This window comes from Carcharodon carcharias, chromosome 13, assembly GCF_017639515.1.
Source record: "Carcharodon carcharias isolate sCarCar2 chromosome 13, sCarCar2.pri, whole genome shotgun sequence".
NCBI classification, from domain to species: Eukaryota; Metazoa; Chordata; class Chondrichthyes; order Lamniformes; family Lamnidae; genus Carcharodon; species Carcharodon carcharias.
Genome location: NC_054479.1, coordinates 50730743 through 50751750, shown reverse-complemented (window position 1 = coordinate 50751750; position 21008 = coordinate 50730743). Strand labels below are relative to the sequence as shown.

Genomic DNA, 21008 nt, shown 5'->3' with positions numbered 1-21008 from the left:
GTTTGGGGACCTATAGTACACTCCCAGCAATGTGATTGCTCCTTTTATGTTTTTCAGTTTTACCCATATAGCTTCATTGAGAGGAGATCTAATTGAGGTATATAAGATGCTAAAGGGGATAGACAAAGTAGACGTGGAGCGGATGTTTCCCCTTGTGGAGCATTCTAGAATGAGAGGCCATAGTTTTAGGCTAAGGGGTGGTAGATTTAAATCAGAGATGAGGAGGAATTACTTTTCTCAAAGGGTCGTGAATCTGTGAAAATCACTACCTCAAAGTGCAGTGGATGCCGGGACGCTGAATAAGTTTAAGGAGGAGATAAACAGATTTTTAATTAGTAACGGGTTGAAAGGTTATGGGGAGAAAGTGGGAAATTGGAATTGAGGCCAAAATGAGATTAGCCATGATAGTATTGAATGGCGGGGCAGGCTTGAGGGGCTGAATTGCCTACTCCTGCTCCTAATTCTTATGATCATTTGAGGAGCCTTCTAAGATGTCAACCTCCTTACTGCTGTAATTGATTCCTTGATAAATATTACGATACCCCCTCTTTTTACCTCCTTCCCTGTCTCACCTGAAGACCCTATATTCCGGAATACTGAGCTGCCAATCCTGCCCCTTTTACAACCATGTCTCTGTGACAGCAATGACATCATATTTCCATGTGTTAATTTGTGCCCTCGACTCACCTGCCTTATTCATCAGACTCCTTGCATTAAAACAAATATCATCCAATCTTGCCAAACTTCCTTGTGCCTTAACTGGCCTATAATTTCTATTCTTTCCAGACTCACTTGCCCTCTCTTCTAACTCTGGCTGTGCACCTCCCCCGCGGAACCTCCTCTCAAGATTCCTTATGTCTTATGAGGAAAGATTAGACAGACTGGCCTTGTTCCCACTGGTGTTTAGAAGAGTGAGGGGTGACTTATTTGAAGTATGTAAAATCATGAACGGTATTGACAAGATGTGGAAACGATGTTTTCTCTTGTGGGGGCACTGTTTTAAAATTAGGGCTTGCCCTTTTATGACAAAGATGAGGAGAATTTTCTTACTCTGAGGGTCATGTGACTTTGGAATTCTCTGCCTCTGAAATGGAGGAGGTGGGTTCATTGAATAGTCTTAAGATGGAGGTAAATAGATTCTTGTTAGGCAAGGGAATCAAAGGTTTTCGGAATAGATAGGAATGTGGAATTTGAAACACAAACAGATCAGTCATGATCTTATTGAATGGCGGAGCATGCTCGAGGGGCTGAATGGTCTAGTTCTACTACTATTTCGTATGTTCAAAAATAAAAGGAAGTGTGCCAGACATTTCCTGCTGGTTTCTTCTGCCCTTGTTAACCTGGCTTCGCCCTGAAGATTTACAAATCCTATTGATTGAGAGATAGACTGCCCAAAGGTATTGTAAATAGCCTCTGATTGAACTCAGAATATACCCAGAAGAGCAGGTCAGAGGTTGGGAATTCTGTGGCAAGTAACTCATCTCGTGACTCCCCAGAGTTTGTCCACCATCTACAAGATATAAGTCAGGAGTGTGATGGAATGCTCTCCACTTCTCTGGGTGAGTGCAGTGCCAACAACATTCAAGAAGCTCAACACCATCCAGGACAAGCAGTCCGCAGTGCAATGAGAAAGGGTTAATTTGCAATGATAAAAGTTTAATTAATAATCTTGTTGTGCAGGGTCCTTTAGGGAACAGTGACCATAACATGATAGAATTCTCTATTAGGATGGAAAGTGAAGTAGCCTGATCTGAAACTAGGGTCCTAAATCTAATGAAAGGAAATTACGAGGGTACGAGTGGTGAGTTGGCTACGATAGATTGGGGAAATTCATTAAAATACATGATGGTGGATAGGCACAATGGCTAATATTTAAGGAACGAATGCATGCATTGTAACAGTTCTACATTTCTTTCTGCCGCAAAAACACAACAGGGAAAGTGGCTAGCAACCATGGCTGGCAAAATAAATTAAGGATAGTGTTAGATTCAAAGAGGAGTCATATAAAATTGCTAGAAAAAGTAGCAAGCCTGAAGTTTGGGAGCAGTTTAGAATTCAGTAAAGGAGGACCAAGAGATTGATTAAAAGGGGAAAAATAGAGAATTACAGTAAACTTGCAAAGAACATAACAGAGGACTGTAAAAGCTTCTATAAGAACATAAAAAGAAAAAATTAGTGAAGACAAATGTAGGTCCCTTACAGTACGAAACGGGAAAATTTATAATAGAGAACATGGAAATGGCAGAGCGATTTAACAACTACTTTAGTTCTGTCTTCATGAAGGAAGACACAAATAACTTCCCAGAATTGCTATGGAACCAAGGGTCTAGTGAGAAGGAGGAATTGAAGAAAATTAGTACTACTAAACAAATTATGCTGCAGAAATTAATGGGACTGAAAGCCGATAAATCCCCAGGGCCCGATAATCTACATCCTAGAGTGCTAAAGGAGGTGGAAATAGTGGGTGCGCTGGTTGCCATCTTCCAAAATTCTAGATTCTGGAACAGTCCCAGCAGATTGGAAAATTGCAAATGTAACCCCACTACCTTAAAAAGGAGGGAGGGAGAAAACAGGGAATTATAGACCAGTTAGTCTAACGTCAGTAGTAGGGAACATGCTAGAGTATTATAAAGGATATGATAACTGGGAACTTGGAACATATCAGTGGGATTAGACAAAGTCAACATGGATTTATGAAAGGGAAATCACGTTTGACAAACCTACTGGAGTTTTTTGAGAACGTAACTAACAGAATTGATGAGAGAGAACCAGTGGATGCGGTGTATTTGGATTTTCAGAAAGCTTCTGATAAGGTGCCGCATGAGAGGTTAGTGTGCAAAATTAAAGCACATGGCATTGGGTTAATATATTGGCATGAATTGAGAATTGGTTAGCAGACAGGAAACAAAGAGTAAGAATAAACTGGTGTTTTTTGGCGTGGCAGGCGGTAACTAGTAGGGTATCACAGGGATCAGTGCTTGGGTCTATAGAACCATAGAAAAGTCATGGTGCAGAAAGAGGCCATTCAGCCCATCATGTCTGTGCTGGCCTAAAAAGAGACTAGCCGCTCATTTTAATTCCACTTCCCAGCACCTGGTCTGTAGCGTTGCAGGTTACAGCACTTCAGATGCAGATCTAGGAACCTTTTTAAATGAGTTGAGCGTTTCAGCCTCAACCACCAACTTAGGCAGTGAATTCCAGAAACCAACCACCCTCTGCGTGAAAAAGATTTTCCTCATGTCCCCTCTAATCCTTCTACCAATCGCCTTAAATCTATGCCCTCAGTAATTGACCCCTCAGCTAAGGGAAACCCTATCCAGGCCCTTCATAATTTGAACATCTCAATTAGATCACCCCTTAGGCCCCTCTATTCTAAGGAAAACAACCCTAGCCTATCCAATCTCTCCTCATAATTGCAATTTTCAAGCCCTGGCAACATTCTTGTAGATCTCCTCTGCACTCTCTCCAGAGCAATTATGTCCTTCCCATAATGTAGTGACCAGAACTGTACACAAAATTCCAGCTGTGGCCTAACCAGTGTTTTATATAGTTCCAGCATTACATCCCTACTTTTATATTCAATACCTCGCCCAATAAAGGAAAGCATTCCATATACATTCTTGACCACCTGTCCTGCCACCTTCAAGGACCTGTGGACATGCACTCCAAGGTCTCTCACTTCCTCAACCACTCTCAATAACTTCCCATTTGTTTGCCCTCCCCAAATGTATTACTTCACACATTTCCAGATTGAATTCCATTTGCCACTTCTCCACTCACTCAACCAAGCCGTTGATATCATTCTGGAGTCAACAGCTATCTTCTTCATTATCAACTGCAAGGCCAATTTTGGTGTCATCTGCAAATTTCCCAATCATGCCTCCCACATTTAAGTCTAAATCATTAACATATACAGCAAACAACAAGGGCCCCAACACTGAGCCTTGTGGAACACCACTGGAAACCGTTTTCCATTCGCAAAAACATCCAGTGACCATTACCCTTTGTTTCCTGTTACTGAACCAATTTTGGATCCAATCTGCTACCTTCCCCTTATCCCATGAGATCTCACTTTCCTGATCAGTCTGCCATGTGGGACTTTGTCAAATGCCTTACTGAAATCCATGTAGACAACATCCATTGCACTACCCTCATTAATCCTCCTTGTTACTTCCTCAAAAAATTCTATTAAGTTAGTAAGACACGATCTTCCCCTAACAAAACCATGCTGACTACCCCTGATCAAACCGTACATTTCTATATGACAGTTTATCCAGCCTCTCAGAATAATTTTCTGGCCTATCTCTTGCATCCTTTTTAAATAATAGTACAAATTTCACAGACCCCCAATCCTCTGGGACCTTGTCTGTATCTAGTAAGTATTGGAAAATGATCTTCAGAGCATCCACAATTTCCTCTCTGGCTTCCTTCAACAGTCTGGGATACAATCCATCTGGCCCTGGCGATTTATCCACCTTCAAGGATGCCAGTCCCTCCAGTACACCCTCCAGGACAAGCAGGTCCCTTTCTGCATCAACATTTTCTAAACTATCACCATTTAAGTAATACTCTGCCATTTTGTTTTTCCTACTGAAGTGGATAACTTCACATTTATCCATGTTACACTGTATTTGCCATGTATTTTCCTACTCATTCAACTTGTCTAATTTGCCTTGAAGCCTCTTAACATTCTCCTTAACACTCACATTCCCACCTAGTTTTGTGTTGTCAGCAAACTGGGAAATATTACATTTGGTTCCCTCATCCAAATCATTGAAATATATTGCGAGTAGTTGGGGCCAAATCTAGAACCCCCTGGTTATTCAGAAGCATACAAGCCAAGATAAAGCAGAAAAAGAAAGCTTATAACAGTCACAAAAGACTTAATACTGTAGAAAGTCTAGAGGAGTACAGAAAGTACAGGGGTGAAGTAAAAATGGAAATTAGGAAAGCAAAGAGACAATGCAAAAAAAATTGGCAGAGAAAATCAAAGAAAGGCAAAATTGGCGGTCCCTCCAGTACATCCCCTCTCATTATGCTTATTGTATCTAATATTTCACACTCCTCCTCTTTAACCAGAATGTCTGCATCACGCCTCTCCTTAGTGAAGACAGAGACAAAATACTCATTGAGAACCCTGACCACATCTTCTGCATCAGACCACATGTTACCACGTACATCTCTGATAGGCCCTACCTTTTCCTTAGTTATTCTCTTGCTCTTACTGTACTGGTAAAACGTTTTAGGATTTTCTTTGATTTTACCTGCCAATATTTTTTCATAGTTTGCTGACAACACAAAACTAGGTGGGAATGTGAGTTTTGAGGAGAATGTTAAAGGGCTTCAAGATAACTTAGACAAGTTGAGTGAGTGGGAAAATACATGGCAGATGCAGTATAACATGGATAAGTGTGAAGTTATCCACTTCGGTAGGAAAAACAGAATGGAAGAGTATTATTTAAATGGTGATAGTTTGGAAAATGTTGATATACAAAGGGACCTGGGTGTCCTTGTACACCAGTCACTGAAAGCAAGCAGGTGCAACAAGCAGAAGGTAAATGGTATGTTGGCCTTCATTGTGAGAGGATTTGAGTACAGGAGCAATGATGTCTTACTGCAGCTGTACAGGGCCATGGTGAGACCACATCTTGAGTATTGTGTGCAGTTTTGGTCCCCTTACCTAAAAAAGGATATACTTGCCATTGAGGGAGTGCAGTGAAGTTTCACCAGACTTATTCCTGAGATGGCAGGATTGCTGTATGAGGAGAGATTGGGTCGACTAGCCTGTATTCACTGGAGTTTAGAAGAATGAGAGGGGATCTCATTGAAACACAAAATTTGGACAGGGCTGGACAGACTTGATGCAGGGATGACGTTTCCTCTGGCTGGGGGGTCTAGAACAAGGGGTCACAGTCTCAGGATACGGAGTAGGCCATTTAGGACTGAGATGAGGAGAAACTTCTTCACTCAGAGGGTGGTAAACTGTGGAATTCTCTACCACAGAAAACTATGGAGGCCAAGTCACTGAATATATTTAAGAAGGAAGTAAATAGATTTCTAGACTCTGAAGGTGTCAAGGGGTAACGGGAGAGAGCAGGTGTATGGCATTGAGATAGAGGATCAGCCATGGTCATAATGAATGGTGGAGCATGCTCGAAGGGCCAAATTACCTAGTCCTGCTTTTATTTCCTATGTTTCAATGCTTGATTGGCACCCCATCCACCATCTTCAATATTCACTCCCTTCACCAGTGATGCACAGTGGCAGCAGTGTGTACCATCTACAAGATGCACTGCAGAAACTCATCATTGCTCCTTTGGCACTACCTTTGAAACATACATGAATTAGGAACAGGTGTCTACCTCTACCATCTAGAAGGACAAGTGCAGCATGTGCATGGGAACACCACCACTACCAAGTTCACTCCAAGCTACACACCATCCTGACTTGGAAATATATCCCAGTTCCTTCACTGTCGCTGGGTCAAAACCCTGGAACTCCCTCCCTAACAGCACAGTGGGTGTACCTACACCACATGGACTGCAGCGGTTCAAGAAGGCAGCTCACCAGCGCCTTCTCAAGGGCAACTAGGGATGGGCAACAAAAATTGGCCTTGCCAGTAACGCCCATATCCCATGAAAGAATTGAACAAAACATTAATAGCATTTCTCCACAGGGTGTAGTTGAGCAGAAACATAGAAAATAGAAGCAGGAGTAGTTCATTTGGCCCTTCGAGCCTGCTCCGCCATTCAATATGATCATGGCTGATCCTCTATCTCAATGCCATACACCTGCTTTCTCTCCATATCCCTCGTTGCCTTCAGAATCTAGAAATCTATCTACTTCTTTCTTAAATATATTCAGTGACTTGGCCTCCAAAGCCTTCTGTATAGTTAAGTGATCATGATGAGGGGATCGATCTCAATGCAAGTGCCAAGATGTGTTTGTCAGAGACCTCTGCAGCTGAGGCCATCAGAGTCACATGTTATCATGACTCTCAGAAGCCACAAAGACTCAAGATGGAGGAGGAGTGAAGAATGGGATCGGATCTGGAGGCAAGTTAGCTGTGTACCTGGACAGAGTAGTGTATAGGCTTTAATCAGTATTATTTCATCACAGGAGAGGGGAGGAATAAAGGTGTGTACTGAACTGCAAAGATGTTGATTGAATGATTCAAAACAACACTCAGTCCTAACAGTTGTCACTAGAACTTTATGAATGAGCTGAGTGTGATGGTACTGTGACTGTTGGTTGCCACCAAACATTATTAATGGTCTAGGTGTTAAGGTACAGTACAGCACTTGGTGGTTTTTGGTATATCTTTATGAATGAGCTGAAAGTGAAAGGATAGTGCTTGCTGGTGACCAGTAGATCTTTATGAATAGTCCTCAAGAGTGCAGGTTTCATTTGTTCTTGTATTACTGGCCCTGTCTTCCATTGCTCAGCCTATGCATCAATGACTCAACGCTGCTGTCAGGTTTAAAGAAAATATTCATCAAAGTTTTGAATGTTGAGGAATTTGCCATTTCAGGGTGTAATTCATCCCTGTTCCCCAGGCACATTTTGCCAACACAGAGTGGTACAGCAGTGTATCTGCACATAACCATTTCGCACGTACACTGGCATTGATGTAAAAGTATAACTTGAGAGGCGGGTTGGTAATCTGGTACCTGAGCAGGGGGAAGCCTACAGTAGTGGATTTTGTACCCTTTTTTGTGAGAATGCTCAACTAAAACAAGCTCAGGAGATTTTACTTCACTTTTAGGTTGTTTCCACAAGGAGTACAGCAAAGCAGCATGGTAAAATAAGCAATTATCTTCACCCTGTTCTTCACCATGTTGCTTGTTCAGCAACCTTGATGTTAATGTGCTGAGCGTGTGCATCTTCAAGCCAGGGCAATACTGAGATCCTTTGGATGAGATGCGATACCACAATCCCCTCTGCCATCTCAAATGGATGCAAAAGACCCCCTGGCACTATTTAGAAAAAGAGCAGTGATGTTTTCCCTGGTGTCCTGGCCAATATTTATCCCTCAGCCATTATTACTAAAAAATGATTATCTGGCTATTTTCTCAATGCTGACTGTGGGAGCTTGCTGTGCACAGATTGGCTGGTGTGTTCCGTACATTACAGCATGGACTACACTTCAAATTTGCTTCATTTTCTGTAAGGCACCTCGGACCAACCTGGGGTCTTTTTTTATGTGAACATCACTATGCCAGTGTGACTAGTCTGCATGGCATCTCTAACTGAGCAGTGGCTGCAGGGCACAAAACAACACTGAACCACCATGGAGACACAGTACAACCTCTGGCCTATCAAATTGCTGTGCACTCAGACATGTATAGCTCTTGCACTTTGTGTATTAGGAATGCACTTTTATCACATTCCCTGGCAGCCACAGCCTTTGTTTAGGTCCATGCACAGGTTTGACCACCCTGATATGCATATGGTAAGGTCTGGTCAGCTCCCATTCACAAAAATCTCACACATGTCCTGCCCGCAAATACAAATGTATCTTTTAAGATGTAAAGGGACAATGTTGCAAAATACTGGAAATCTGAAATATAAACAGAAAATGCTGTAAGTGCAGCATCTGTGGAGAAAGAAACAGAAGGCGGGATTTTACAGTCCTGCATCAACCTGTTCGAAATCAACGGACCGTTTGCTGGTCCGTCAAATTTTCCATCTCCCCCCCCCTCCCCACCACCACCACCGCCACCCCCCTCAACCCGGGCAACGATTCCCGCAGTGGTCGGGACCAGAAAATCCCACCTTGAGTTAACATTTCAGGTCAGTCACCTGTTTCTCCACGGACGCTGCTGGATCTGCCGAGTGCCACCAGCATTTCCTGTTTCAATTTCTCACAATGTATCCTGCTAACTGTACACTATATCCTGAACTTATACTTTAGTTGGCAGATGGTCATGGAAAGCTTCACAGCTTCCACCATTCATCATTTCCAGTCTTTGTGGTTGGGCATGGTGTGCTCTTTGTCTGTTCGCAGTGAATCCCACCGTCCAGCACTCCCAGGGAGGGGGCAGTGCATCCCAGGGAACCACCGTCAGCAAAGGTGCAGTTTTGCAGGATGTGCATTCTGCGGGTGCTGCTCCCTGCTCGGAGCATTGGACCGCAGTTTGACCCCTTTGATTCCGCATGCTGAAAGGAACCAGTTTTTTTTTTAATTGTGAACTGATTCAATAGGGAGGTAACACATTAAAATCTCTTTCGTGACCAGTGGGAACTGCAGGGACTGGACTGCAGATCGGACAGTGACGGGATATGGGGAAAAGACAGGAGAATAGCACTAAAATCATAATGCTCATTTGGAGAGCTGCTGCAGGCACGATGGGCCGAATGGCCTCCTCCTGTGCCATAACAGTTCTGTGAATCTGTGACAACAATATTATTTAATTTGATAAGCTTTCTTTTCATTAATCATTTAAGTTTCTATCAGTTGAGCCCCTTTAAAAAAAGGCAATACTTTTGTTAATATTTTTGGTTCGATGACACTGGGCAAACCAATGTTTCGTTATTTTAATTGAAAGAAACACTGTTAACGCTAGTACTAATGAGACTGAATCAGTGACGTTATTGCCTCCACATTGAAGATAACCTAGTGTTACTTGTAGTAATAACATCCTGTTTGACACAGTTGTATTTGCATTGTGAATGTTTAACCTATTACATAAGTGCATGGGAAATGATCTAATACCAAACTGTTTTGTCACTAGGACCGAGAACTGGGAGCAGAAGAAATTGAAGGTAAATGACTATTTCAATTTTCATTCATTTGTGCCGTATATAAGAACCCTTTACCATGAAAGCCTAACTAAATATTTAGTTAAGAAAACAAATGCAGTGAAAATGTTTGGAGTTCTTCGTGGAGGTGTTTGGTGGACTCCCTTGGCAGAATAATTTTTAAGTGTCATATGACAGGATTTTTATATTTTTTGCCCAGAGGCCTTAGTTACATTCTTCCCCTAATTAGCATGTTTGCATGTGAGAAACTGGTATTAAACAGAGTTTTGGAACTAGAAATTTATTCAGAAGCCCTGTACCCCAAAATGGCTGGGTCATTTCTAACCACTCTAACTCATCTTTCGGTCAGCTATCCCAATATTTCATGATAAGAGGAAATAGTTACTGAATGCACAACTTAAGATATATTCCTTTTCTGTACACTAATTGATGTCATAGAATCTTACAGCACTGATGGAGGCCATTCAGCCCATTGTGCTGGCTCCTTATCTCATTAGTTTCATTCCCCCTGCTTTTCCCCCATACCCCTGCAAAGCTTTCCTTTTCACCTATTTATCCAGTTTCCTTTTGAAAGTTATTATTGATTCTGCTTCCTCCTCTCCCCTCTGGTTCTTTAGCCAATTATCTTAAACTTATGTCCTCTGGTTAGCCACCTTCCCACCTGTGAAATAGTTTCTCTGTTTGCTCTATCATTACCTCTCATAATTTTATAAACTTCAGCTAAATCTCTCCTTAACATTCTCAGCTCTGAGGAGAGCAATCCCATCTTCTATATCCTCTTTTATATTTAAACTTATTTTAAGGAGTTAAAGCAGGAGGCTATTTGACTGCAGGTAGCATCACAGCCCAACCAGATTTAATCCATAGCAGCCCCACAGTATGGCAATCAGAAGCAGGGGCCCTGGGTTATTTCCCTTCCCCTTGTCCTGAGGCACTGAGGTCAATTGTAGCATCCTAAGTGCTGCCCAAAATTGAGACCAGTCAATTCAGTGCAGACCAGGACACAAAACTGGGACTTTGAGACTTTGACAGCTCAGAAAGACCTCTGGGATAGAGAGGGGTTTGGGGGGGCGGGGGGGGGGGGTCTTTACCAAATGAACTATGAGGTATATTCTCTAAAAGTTACAAAGGGTTATATGTTCCTATTAAAGATGCTGTTCTGTTCACAAGTGAATGATTCAAGGTTTACTCTATTAGGCGTATAGTTATCATTACTGCATTGTTAAAGGATTTCTATGAATTTTACAATAAGGCCTGCTGTGTTTTCTAAGAGTTGAAAAAGTGAGACATTTACAGAGGAATTACAAAATCCATTGACTACATTCTTTAAGCTGGGCAGAAATCATGTTTATTTTGGGGGGAGTTTGGGCAGTGCAGTGGCTCATGTCACTGCCCATTCTTCAGGACCTGGGATCAAACAGCACAAACCAGCAGAATGAAAATCCGTGCAGCCTGCCAGCTGAGAGGGGCACACTGGGCAACCTCTACAACACCTTTAATGTCCATAGTCTACCCACACCACTGGCACTGAATCAGTAACCTTCATCATCAATGAAAAACTGCTCTGTACAATTGTAATTGTTTCTGTTCCTTCTAGACTATAGACCTGGGAAATTGAGAAACAACAGAATACATTAGGGCTGAATTCAGAATGCTCATGATCAGTACAGAGCTTTGAAACTATAAAACACATTTTGAGAAATTGCAGTTGAGCTCCTTGTCCATTCAATTTCCCCCAAGTAGTTGCCGGAATTATTTTGTGTGGACAAGGAAATGGAAGATCTGTTTAACAAAAACAAGTGTCAAGAACTGAGGAAAAATATCACACTGGTGCAGTAAGGCTGGGGTTAGGGCTGAAGTACGTTGCTAGGGGAAGAGTATTCGAGCTTTTCTCCACCTTACATAACACCGTCAATGACCAGGCAGTAGTTAGAAAAGAAAGAAATGCTCCATCCCCAGCTGTTGAATTTGATTCTGCAGCAATAGTTTGCAGTCTGTGCTGTTGGAGGCTGCAGCCATTATAGCCTCTTAGGCTGTTCAGCCTTCCTCTCCAAGCAGATAATATTGCCTTTAAACCTCTGCTGGGGTCATCATCACCTCCTGAGCTCCTGAAGGTACCAAAGGTCCAGCTGATTATTCCTGATCACACTACGTTTTCCACAGTTGACTTGTTTGTGTAGGACACCATTGGTCCTGGAATCTGGGAGAGAGAGGGAATGTGTAGAATCTGATTCCATTCAAATTGTGTTCTCCTGTTAAAAAAGTCAAAAATGACGACCTAATCCTACAAACTCCCCCTGTCTATTACAGTGAATTTAGTGAAAAAAATAATGTTAATTAATATTATTTAATTCAACTAATATTTTATAATCCAGTATTCAGAGTTAATTTCACCCAACATTACTTTCCAGAAGTATTGTTTTTAAGCTACGACTTTACTAATTTCAGAGTAGTTGAAGAAAAAAGAGGTTTAAATCCAAAATCTTAAATTGGTTGCTTTTCTTTTTAAAATTTATCACGTGATATGAATATTTTATATGTTGATCTACATTGGGTACTGGGTGGTTTATTGTGTTATAAAAGCTGACTTTGCCTCTGGGTCCTGGATTCTGTTAGGGTCCCATGCAAAATGGTTTTACGAAGCTTTAGGAAGGACACCTCTGAGCACAGGACCACATATACAAACACGGGCCCACATACACAAACGCAGGACCACATATACAAATACAGGGCCACATACACAAACATGGGACCATAAATACAAATACAGGACCACATATACAAACACGAGGCCACATACACAAACACGAGGCCACATACACAAACACGAGGCCACATACACAAACACGAGGCCACATACACAAACACAGGGCCACATGCGCAAACACGGCCACATACATAAACACGACCACATACACATAAACATGGCCACATACACAAACACTGAGCCACATACACAAACACAGGGCCACATACACAAACACATGGCCACATACACAAACACATGGCCACATACACAAACACAGCCACATACACAAACACTAAGCCACATACACAAACACTAAGCCACATACACAAACACTAAGCCACATACACAACAGAGGGCCACATACACAAACACTGAGCCACATACACAAACACAGGGCCACATACACAAACACATGGCCACATACACAAACACATGGCCACATACACAAACACAGCCACATACACAAACACTAAGCCACATACACAAACTCTAAGCCACATACACAAACACTAAGCCACATACACAAACACTAAGCCACATACACAACAGAGGGCCACATACACAAACATAGGACTGCATGCACAAACACAGGACCACAGACACAACACAGGGCCACATACACAAACACAGGACCATATGCACAAACACAGAGACACAGACACAAACACAGGGCCATATACACAAACATAGGGCCACATGCGCAAACACGGCCACATACACAAACACGACCACTTACACAAAAACATGGCCACATACACAACCACAGCGCCACATACACAACCACATGGCCACATACACAAACACTGAGCCACATACACAAACACGAGGCCACATACACAAACACTAAGCCACATACACAAACACATGGCCACATACACAAACACATGGCCACATACACAAACACTGAGCCACATACACAAACACTGAGCCACATACACAAACACTAAGCCACATACACAAACATAGGACTGCATGCACAAACACAGGACCACAGACACAACACAGGGCCGCATACACAAACACAGGACCACATACACAAACACAGGGCCATATACACAAACACAGGGCCACATGCGCAAACACAGGGCCACATGCACAAACACGGTCACATACACAAACACATGGCCACATACACAAACACATGGCCACATACACAAACACTGAGCCACATACACAAACACAGCCACATACACAAACACTGAGCCACATACACAAACACTGAGCCACATACACAAACACTAAGCCACATACACAAACATAGGACTGCATGCACAAACACAGGACCACAGACACAACACAGGTCCACATACACAAACACAGGACCACAGACACAGGGCCATATACACAAACACAGGGCCACATGCGCAAACATGGTCACATACACAAACACAGGACCACATATACAAATACAGGACCACATAGACAAACATGGGGCCATAAATACAAATACAGGACCACATAGACAAACATGGGGCCATAAATACAAATACAGGACCACATAGACAAACATGGGGCCATAAATACAAATACAGGACCACATATACAAACACGAGGCCACATACACAAACACCACCACATACACAAACACCACCACATACACAAAAACATGGCCACATACACAAACGCAGGGCCACATACACAACCACATGGCCACATACACAACCACATGGCCACATACACAACACAGGGCCACATACACAAACATAGGACTGCATGCACAAACACAGGACCACAGACACAACATAGGGCCACATACACAAACACAGGACCACATGCACAAACACAGGGCCACATACACAAACACAGGGCCATATGCACAAACACAGGGCCATATGCACAAACACAGGGCCATATGCACAAACACAGGGCCACATACACAAACACAGGGCCATATGCGCAAACACGATCACATACACGAACACTGAGCCACATACACAAACACAGGGACACATACACAAACACAGGGACACATACACAAACACAGGGCCACATACACAAACACATGGCCAAATACACAAACACTGAGCCACGTACACAAACACAGGGCCACATACACAAACACAGGGCCACATACACAAACACAGGGCCACATACACAAACACGGGGCCACAAACACAAACACTGAGCCACATACACAAACACAGGGCCACATATACAAACATGGAGCCACATACACAATACAGGGCCACATATACAACTCAGGGCCACATGCACAAACACAGGACCACAGACACAAACACAGGGCCACAGACACAAACAAAGGGCCACATACACAACACAGGGCCACATGCACAAACACAAGACCACAGACACAAACACAGGGCCACAGACACAAACACAGGGCCACATACACAAACACAGGGCCACTTGCGCAAACACGGCCACATACACAAACACAGGGCCACATACACAAACACTAAGCCACATACACAAACACTGAGCCACATACACAAACACTGAGCCACATACACAAACACAGGGCCACATACACAAACACAGGGCCACATACACAAACACTGAGCCACATACACAAACATTGAGCCACATATACAAACACAGGACCACATACACAAACACAGGAGCACACACAGAAACACTGAGCCACATACACAGCCACTGAGCCTCATACACAAACACTGAGCCCCATACACAAACACTGAGCCCCATACACAAACACTGAGCCCCATACACAAACACTGAGCCACATACACAAACACTGAGCCACATACACAAACACTGAGCCACATATACAAACACGGAGCCACATACACAATACAGGGCCACATATACAACTCAGGGCCACATGCACAAACAGAGGACCACAGACACAAACACAGGGCCACAGACACAAACACAGGACCGCATGCACAAACACAGGGCCACATGCGCAAACACGGCCACATGCGCAAACACGGCCACATACACAAACACAGGGACACATACACAAACACAGGGACACATACACAAACACAGGGACACAAACACAAACACTGGGACACATACACAAACACTGGGACACATGCGCAAATACAGCCACATACACAAACACTAAGTCACATACACAAACACTAAGCCACATACACAAACACTGAGCCACATACACAAACACTGAGCCACATACACAAACACAGTGCCATATACACAAACACAGGACCACATACACAAACGCAGGGCCACATAACAACCACATGGCCACATACACAACCACATGGCCACATACACAACACAGGGCCACATACACAAACATAGGACTGCATGCACAAACACAGGACCACAGACACAACATAGGGCCACATACACAAACACAGGACCACATGCACAAACACAGGGCCACATACACAAACACAGGGCCATATGCACAAACACAGGGCCACATACACAAACACAGGGCCATATGCGCAAACAAGGTCACATACACAAACACTGAGCCACATACACAAACACAGGGACACATACACAAACACAGGGCCACATACACAAACACAGGGCCACATACACAAACACAGGGCCACATACACAAACACAGGGCCACAAACACAAACACTGAGCCACATACACAAACACAGTGCCATATACACAAACACAGGACCACATACACAAACGCAGGGCCACATAACAACCACATGGCCACATACATAACCACATGGCCACATACACAACACAGGGCCACATACACAAACATAGGACTGCATGCACAAACACAGGACCACAGACACAACATAGGGCCACATACACAAACACAGGACCACATGCACAAACACAGGGCCACATACACAAACACAGGGCCATATGCACAAACACAGGGCCACATACACAAACACAGGGCCATATGCGCAAACACAGGGCCATATGCGCAAACACGGTCACATACACAAACACAGGGCCACATACACAAACACAGGGCCACATACACAAACACAGGGCCACATACACAAACACAGGGCCACATACACAAACACAGGGCCACATACACAAACACGGGGCCACAAACACAAACACTGAGCCACATACACAAACACAGGGCCACATATACAAACACAGAGCCACATACACAATACAGGGCCACATATACAACTCAGGGCCACATGCACAAACACAGGACCACAGACACAAACACGGGGCCACAGACACAAACACAGGACCGCATGCACAAACACAGGGCCACATGCCCAAACACAGCCACATACACAAACACATGGCCACATACACAAACACAGGGACACATACACAAACACAGGGACACATACACAAACACATGGCCAAATACACAAACACTGAGCCACATACACAAACAAAGGGCCACATACACAACACAGGGCCACATGCACAAACACAAGACCACAGACACAAACACAGGGCCACAGACACAAACACAGGGCCACATACACAAACACAGGGCCACTTGCGCAAACACGGCCACATACACAAACACAGGGCCACATACACAAACACAGGGCCACATACACAAACACAGGGCCACATACACAAACACTGAGCCACATACACAAACACAGGGCCACATACACAAACACAGGGCCACATACACAAACACTGAGCCACATACACAAACATTGAGCCACATACACAAACACAGGACCACATACACAAACACAGGAGCACACACAGAAACACTGAGCCACATACACAACCACTGAGCCTCATACACAAACACTGAGCCACATACACAAACACTGAGCCACATACACAAACACTGAGCCACATACACAAACACTGAGCCACATACACAAACACTGAGCCACATACACAAACACGGAGCCACATACACAATACAGGGCCACATATACAACTCAGGGCCACATGCACAAACACAGGACCACAGACACAAACACAGGGCCACAGACACAAACACAGGACCGCATGCACAAACACAGGGCCACATGCGCAAACACGGCCACATACACAAACACAGGGACACATACACAAACACAGGGACACAAACACAAACACTGGGACACATACACAAACACTGGGACACATGCGCAAATACGGCCACATACACAAACACTAAGCCACATACACAAGCACTAAGCCACATACACAAACACAGGGCCACATACACAAACACAGGACCACATACACAACACAGGGCCACATACACAAACATAGGACTGCATGCACAAACACAGGACCACAGACACAAACACAGGGCCACTTGCGCAAACACGGCCACATACACAAACACAGGGCCACATACACAAACACAGGGCCACATACACAAACACTGAGCCACATACACAAACACAGGGCCATATACACAAATACTGAGCCACATACACAAACATTGAGCCACATACACAAACACAGGACCACATACACAAACACAGGAGCACACACAGAAACACTGAGCCACATACATAAACACTGAGCCACATATACAAGCACTGTGCCAGGTACATAAACACTGGGACACATACACAAACACTGAGCCACATACACAAACACTGAGCCACATATACAAACACGGAGCCACATACACAATACAGGGCCACATATACAACTCAGGGCCACATGCACAAACACAGGACCACAGACACAAACACAGGGCCACAGACACAAACACAGGACCGCATGCACAAACACAGGGCCACATGCGCAAACACGGCCACATACACAAACACTGGGACACATACACAAACACTGGGACACATGCGCAAATACGGCCACATACACAAACACTAAGCCACATACACAAGCACTAAGCCACATACACAAACACAGGGCCACATACACAAACACAGGACCACATACACAACACAGGGTCACATACACAAACATAGGACTGCATGCACAAACACAGGACCACAGACACAAACACAGGGCCACTTGCGCAAACACGGCCACATACACAAACACAGGGCCACATACACAAACACAGGGCCACATACACAAACACTGAGCCACATACACAAACACAGGGCCATATACACAAATACTGAGCCACATACACAAACATTGAGCCACATACACAAACACAGGACCACATACACAAACACAGGACCACATACACAAACACAGGAGCACACACAGAAACACTGAGCCACATACATAAACACTGAGCCACATATACAAGCACTGTGCCAGGTACATAAACACTGGGACACATACACAAACACAGGGCCACATGCGCAAACACGGCCACATACACAAACACAGTGCCACATACACAAACACAGTGCCATATACACAAACACAGGAGCACATACACAAACACTGAGCCACATACACAAGCACTGAGCCACATACACAAGCACTGAGCCACATACACAAGCACTGAGCCACATACACAAGCACTGAGCCACGTACACAAGCACTGAGCCGCATACACAAACACGGGGCCACATACATAAACGCAGTGCTTTTTCAGCAGCAATTTGGCAAACTTATTGAAAAAGACTAGAAGGATGGTTGGCACAACGGTGAGGACATTAAAGGGATGTTCTTTGTGAGTTTGGAATTAAGGCACCGAGTTGGGGAAGAGAAGAAGGCCTCTACTGTACTTTTCTCTGCGCTAAAACTGACCTGAGAATGCTCGATACTGGTAATGGGTATAGAATTAGAAGAAAGGGTAGTAGACAGGACATGGAGTGGGATTTGAACCCACAGCTCTGTAGATCTGAGTTTTTAGAAATTAACTTCATCCATTTGTAATCACGGAGAGTCCATCTGGAGACTGAGATATTGGAATCCCTGAACATATTACCTTTTTCATTCTAAGCTCTTTCAACCCTTAAGTTTCATGGAAGAAATTTTTGATCCACTGGTAAATTGACTTGGCACAAAGTTAATGCAAAATGCCAACAAAGAGCCTGAAATAAGCTAGTGAATAAACAACACGGAAAGCACAGTGTTTGAAGACATTACTGTTAGATATATTCTGCAGGTTGTTTATTATGCTTCCTTCCTCAGTCATGACACATCTCCTTCTGCACTGCTATCAGCCTCTGTCATTTGACTGAATGCATCTGTTTTAAAACATGTATGGGATGCACTGAAACAATTGGAATGTATCTGCGACTCTAAGGTCTGGAATTGCCTCCCGAAAGCTTTCCATCTACCCACCACCTCTCCTTCTACAACCTATCTCTTTGACCAAGCTTTTTTTTGGACACCTGTCCTCTTCTCCTTAGGTTTAGTGTAGCTTTTTCGACTGATTAACCTTCTGTGAAAGGCCTTGAAACATTTTACTACATTAAAGGTACCTCTGTATATCTGGGGAGATGGTGGCGTAGTGGTAATGTCACTAGACCAGGGACCCACATTAATACTCTGGGGATATGGCTTCAAATCCCACCATGGCAGATGGTAGAATTTGAATTCAATTAATAAATCCAGAATTGAAAGCTAGCCTCAGTAATGGTGACCATGAAGCTATCATCAAATGTCATAAAAACACATCTGGGTTCACTAATGGCCTTTAGGGAAGGAAATCTGGTGTCCTTACCAGGTCTGGCCTACATCTGACTCCAACCCACAGCTATGTGGCTTGACTCTTAACTGCCCTCTAAAGTTACCTAGCAAGTGCAATTAGGTTTGGGCCTTGCTAGTGATTCCCTTGAAAGAGAAAAATGTATATAAATGCAAGTTGTTGTTGGTCTCATTAATACTCACACTCCATTTTGACTTGTCTTATTAAATGGCATTTAATTTTGAACAAATTAATTTTTGCTGGCAGAACTAAGAGATGCATTCAAAGAATTTGATAAGGATAAGGATGGTTTCATTGGCTGTAAAGACCTGGGTAACTGTATGCGGACGATGGGCTATATGCCAACAGAGATGGAGCTGATTGAACTCTCCCAGCAAATCAACATGAACTGTAAGTTGAGACTCAATGATGACCTAACCAGATGTGTTTGCAATCATGCTACCTTTCGAATATTGAAACCTGAAACAACACAGATTTCCAACATGAGACAATTTCACCTCAGTTTAAGGCCAGCTGAATATGATAGAGATGAAACCTCAGCTCTGCGGAGCCAAGTGCTTTTGGCAATCGCCGCACATGTGTTGCTGATGGAGCAACATGATGCAGTGCTATTCCAACATACTGGGCCACCCAATAGGACACGTTCATGCCACAGGATGAGTGCCCAGTAACTATTGTGCCATCACTGCCATGGGTAGGTGCTGCCAGACAGAAACCATCAGTTCTAACTCTGCTCAGTTTTCTTCTTTCCTTTCATGAAGATGCTGACAACAGCCTGTCTAAGGTACCTTCCCCATTCCCCATGTGAGCCTCGACATCAGGTATTAGTGGGGTATCATGGCCATGTCCAATCTTGTCCATGCCCAATCCAAAAATGATCATACTAACATGCTTTGATTCCTGTTTAAGAAGTTAGATGATGACTTGAGCTGATATTTTTTTGCCCTCCATAGGCCAGTGATTTTTGGCGTCCATTCTAGCCCCTTTTATTGTTGCCCTGGCTGGGATCACCCAACGTGAAACATCTCACAGATGCAGAAACCTGGTCCC

At 43.7% G+C, this 21008-nt stretch overlaps 1 protein-coding gene across 2 annotated transcripts in view; it reads left to right on the top strand.

Moving 5' to 3' along the window:
* cabp1a (calcium binding protein 1a) overlaps positions 1-21008 on the top strand; it is a 64317-nt gene that overhangs the window by 32029 nt on the left and 11280 nt on the right. For both annotated transcript variants that reach the window (XM_041203292.1, XM_041203291.1), the window contains 2 exons: positions 9735-9765; positions 20205-20348. In XM_041203292.1, the coding sequence (XP_041059226.1) occupies positions 9735-9765; positions 20205-20348 (175 nt within the window). The remainder of the gene's footprint in view (positions 1-9734; positions 9766-20204; positions 20349-21008) is intronic.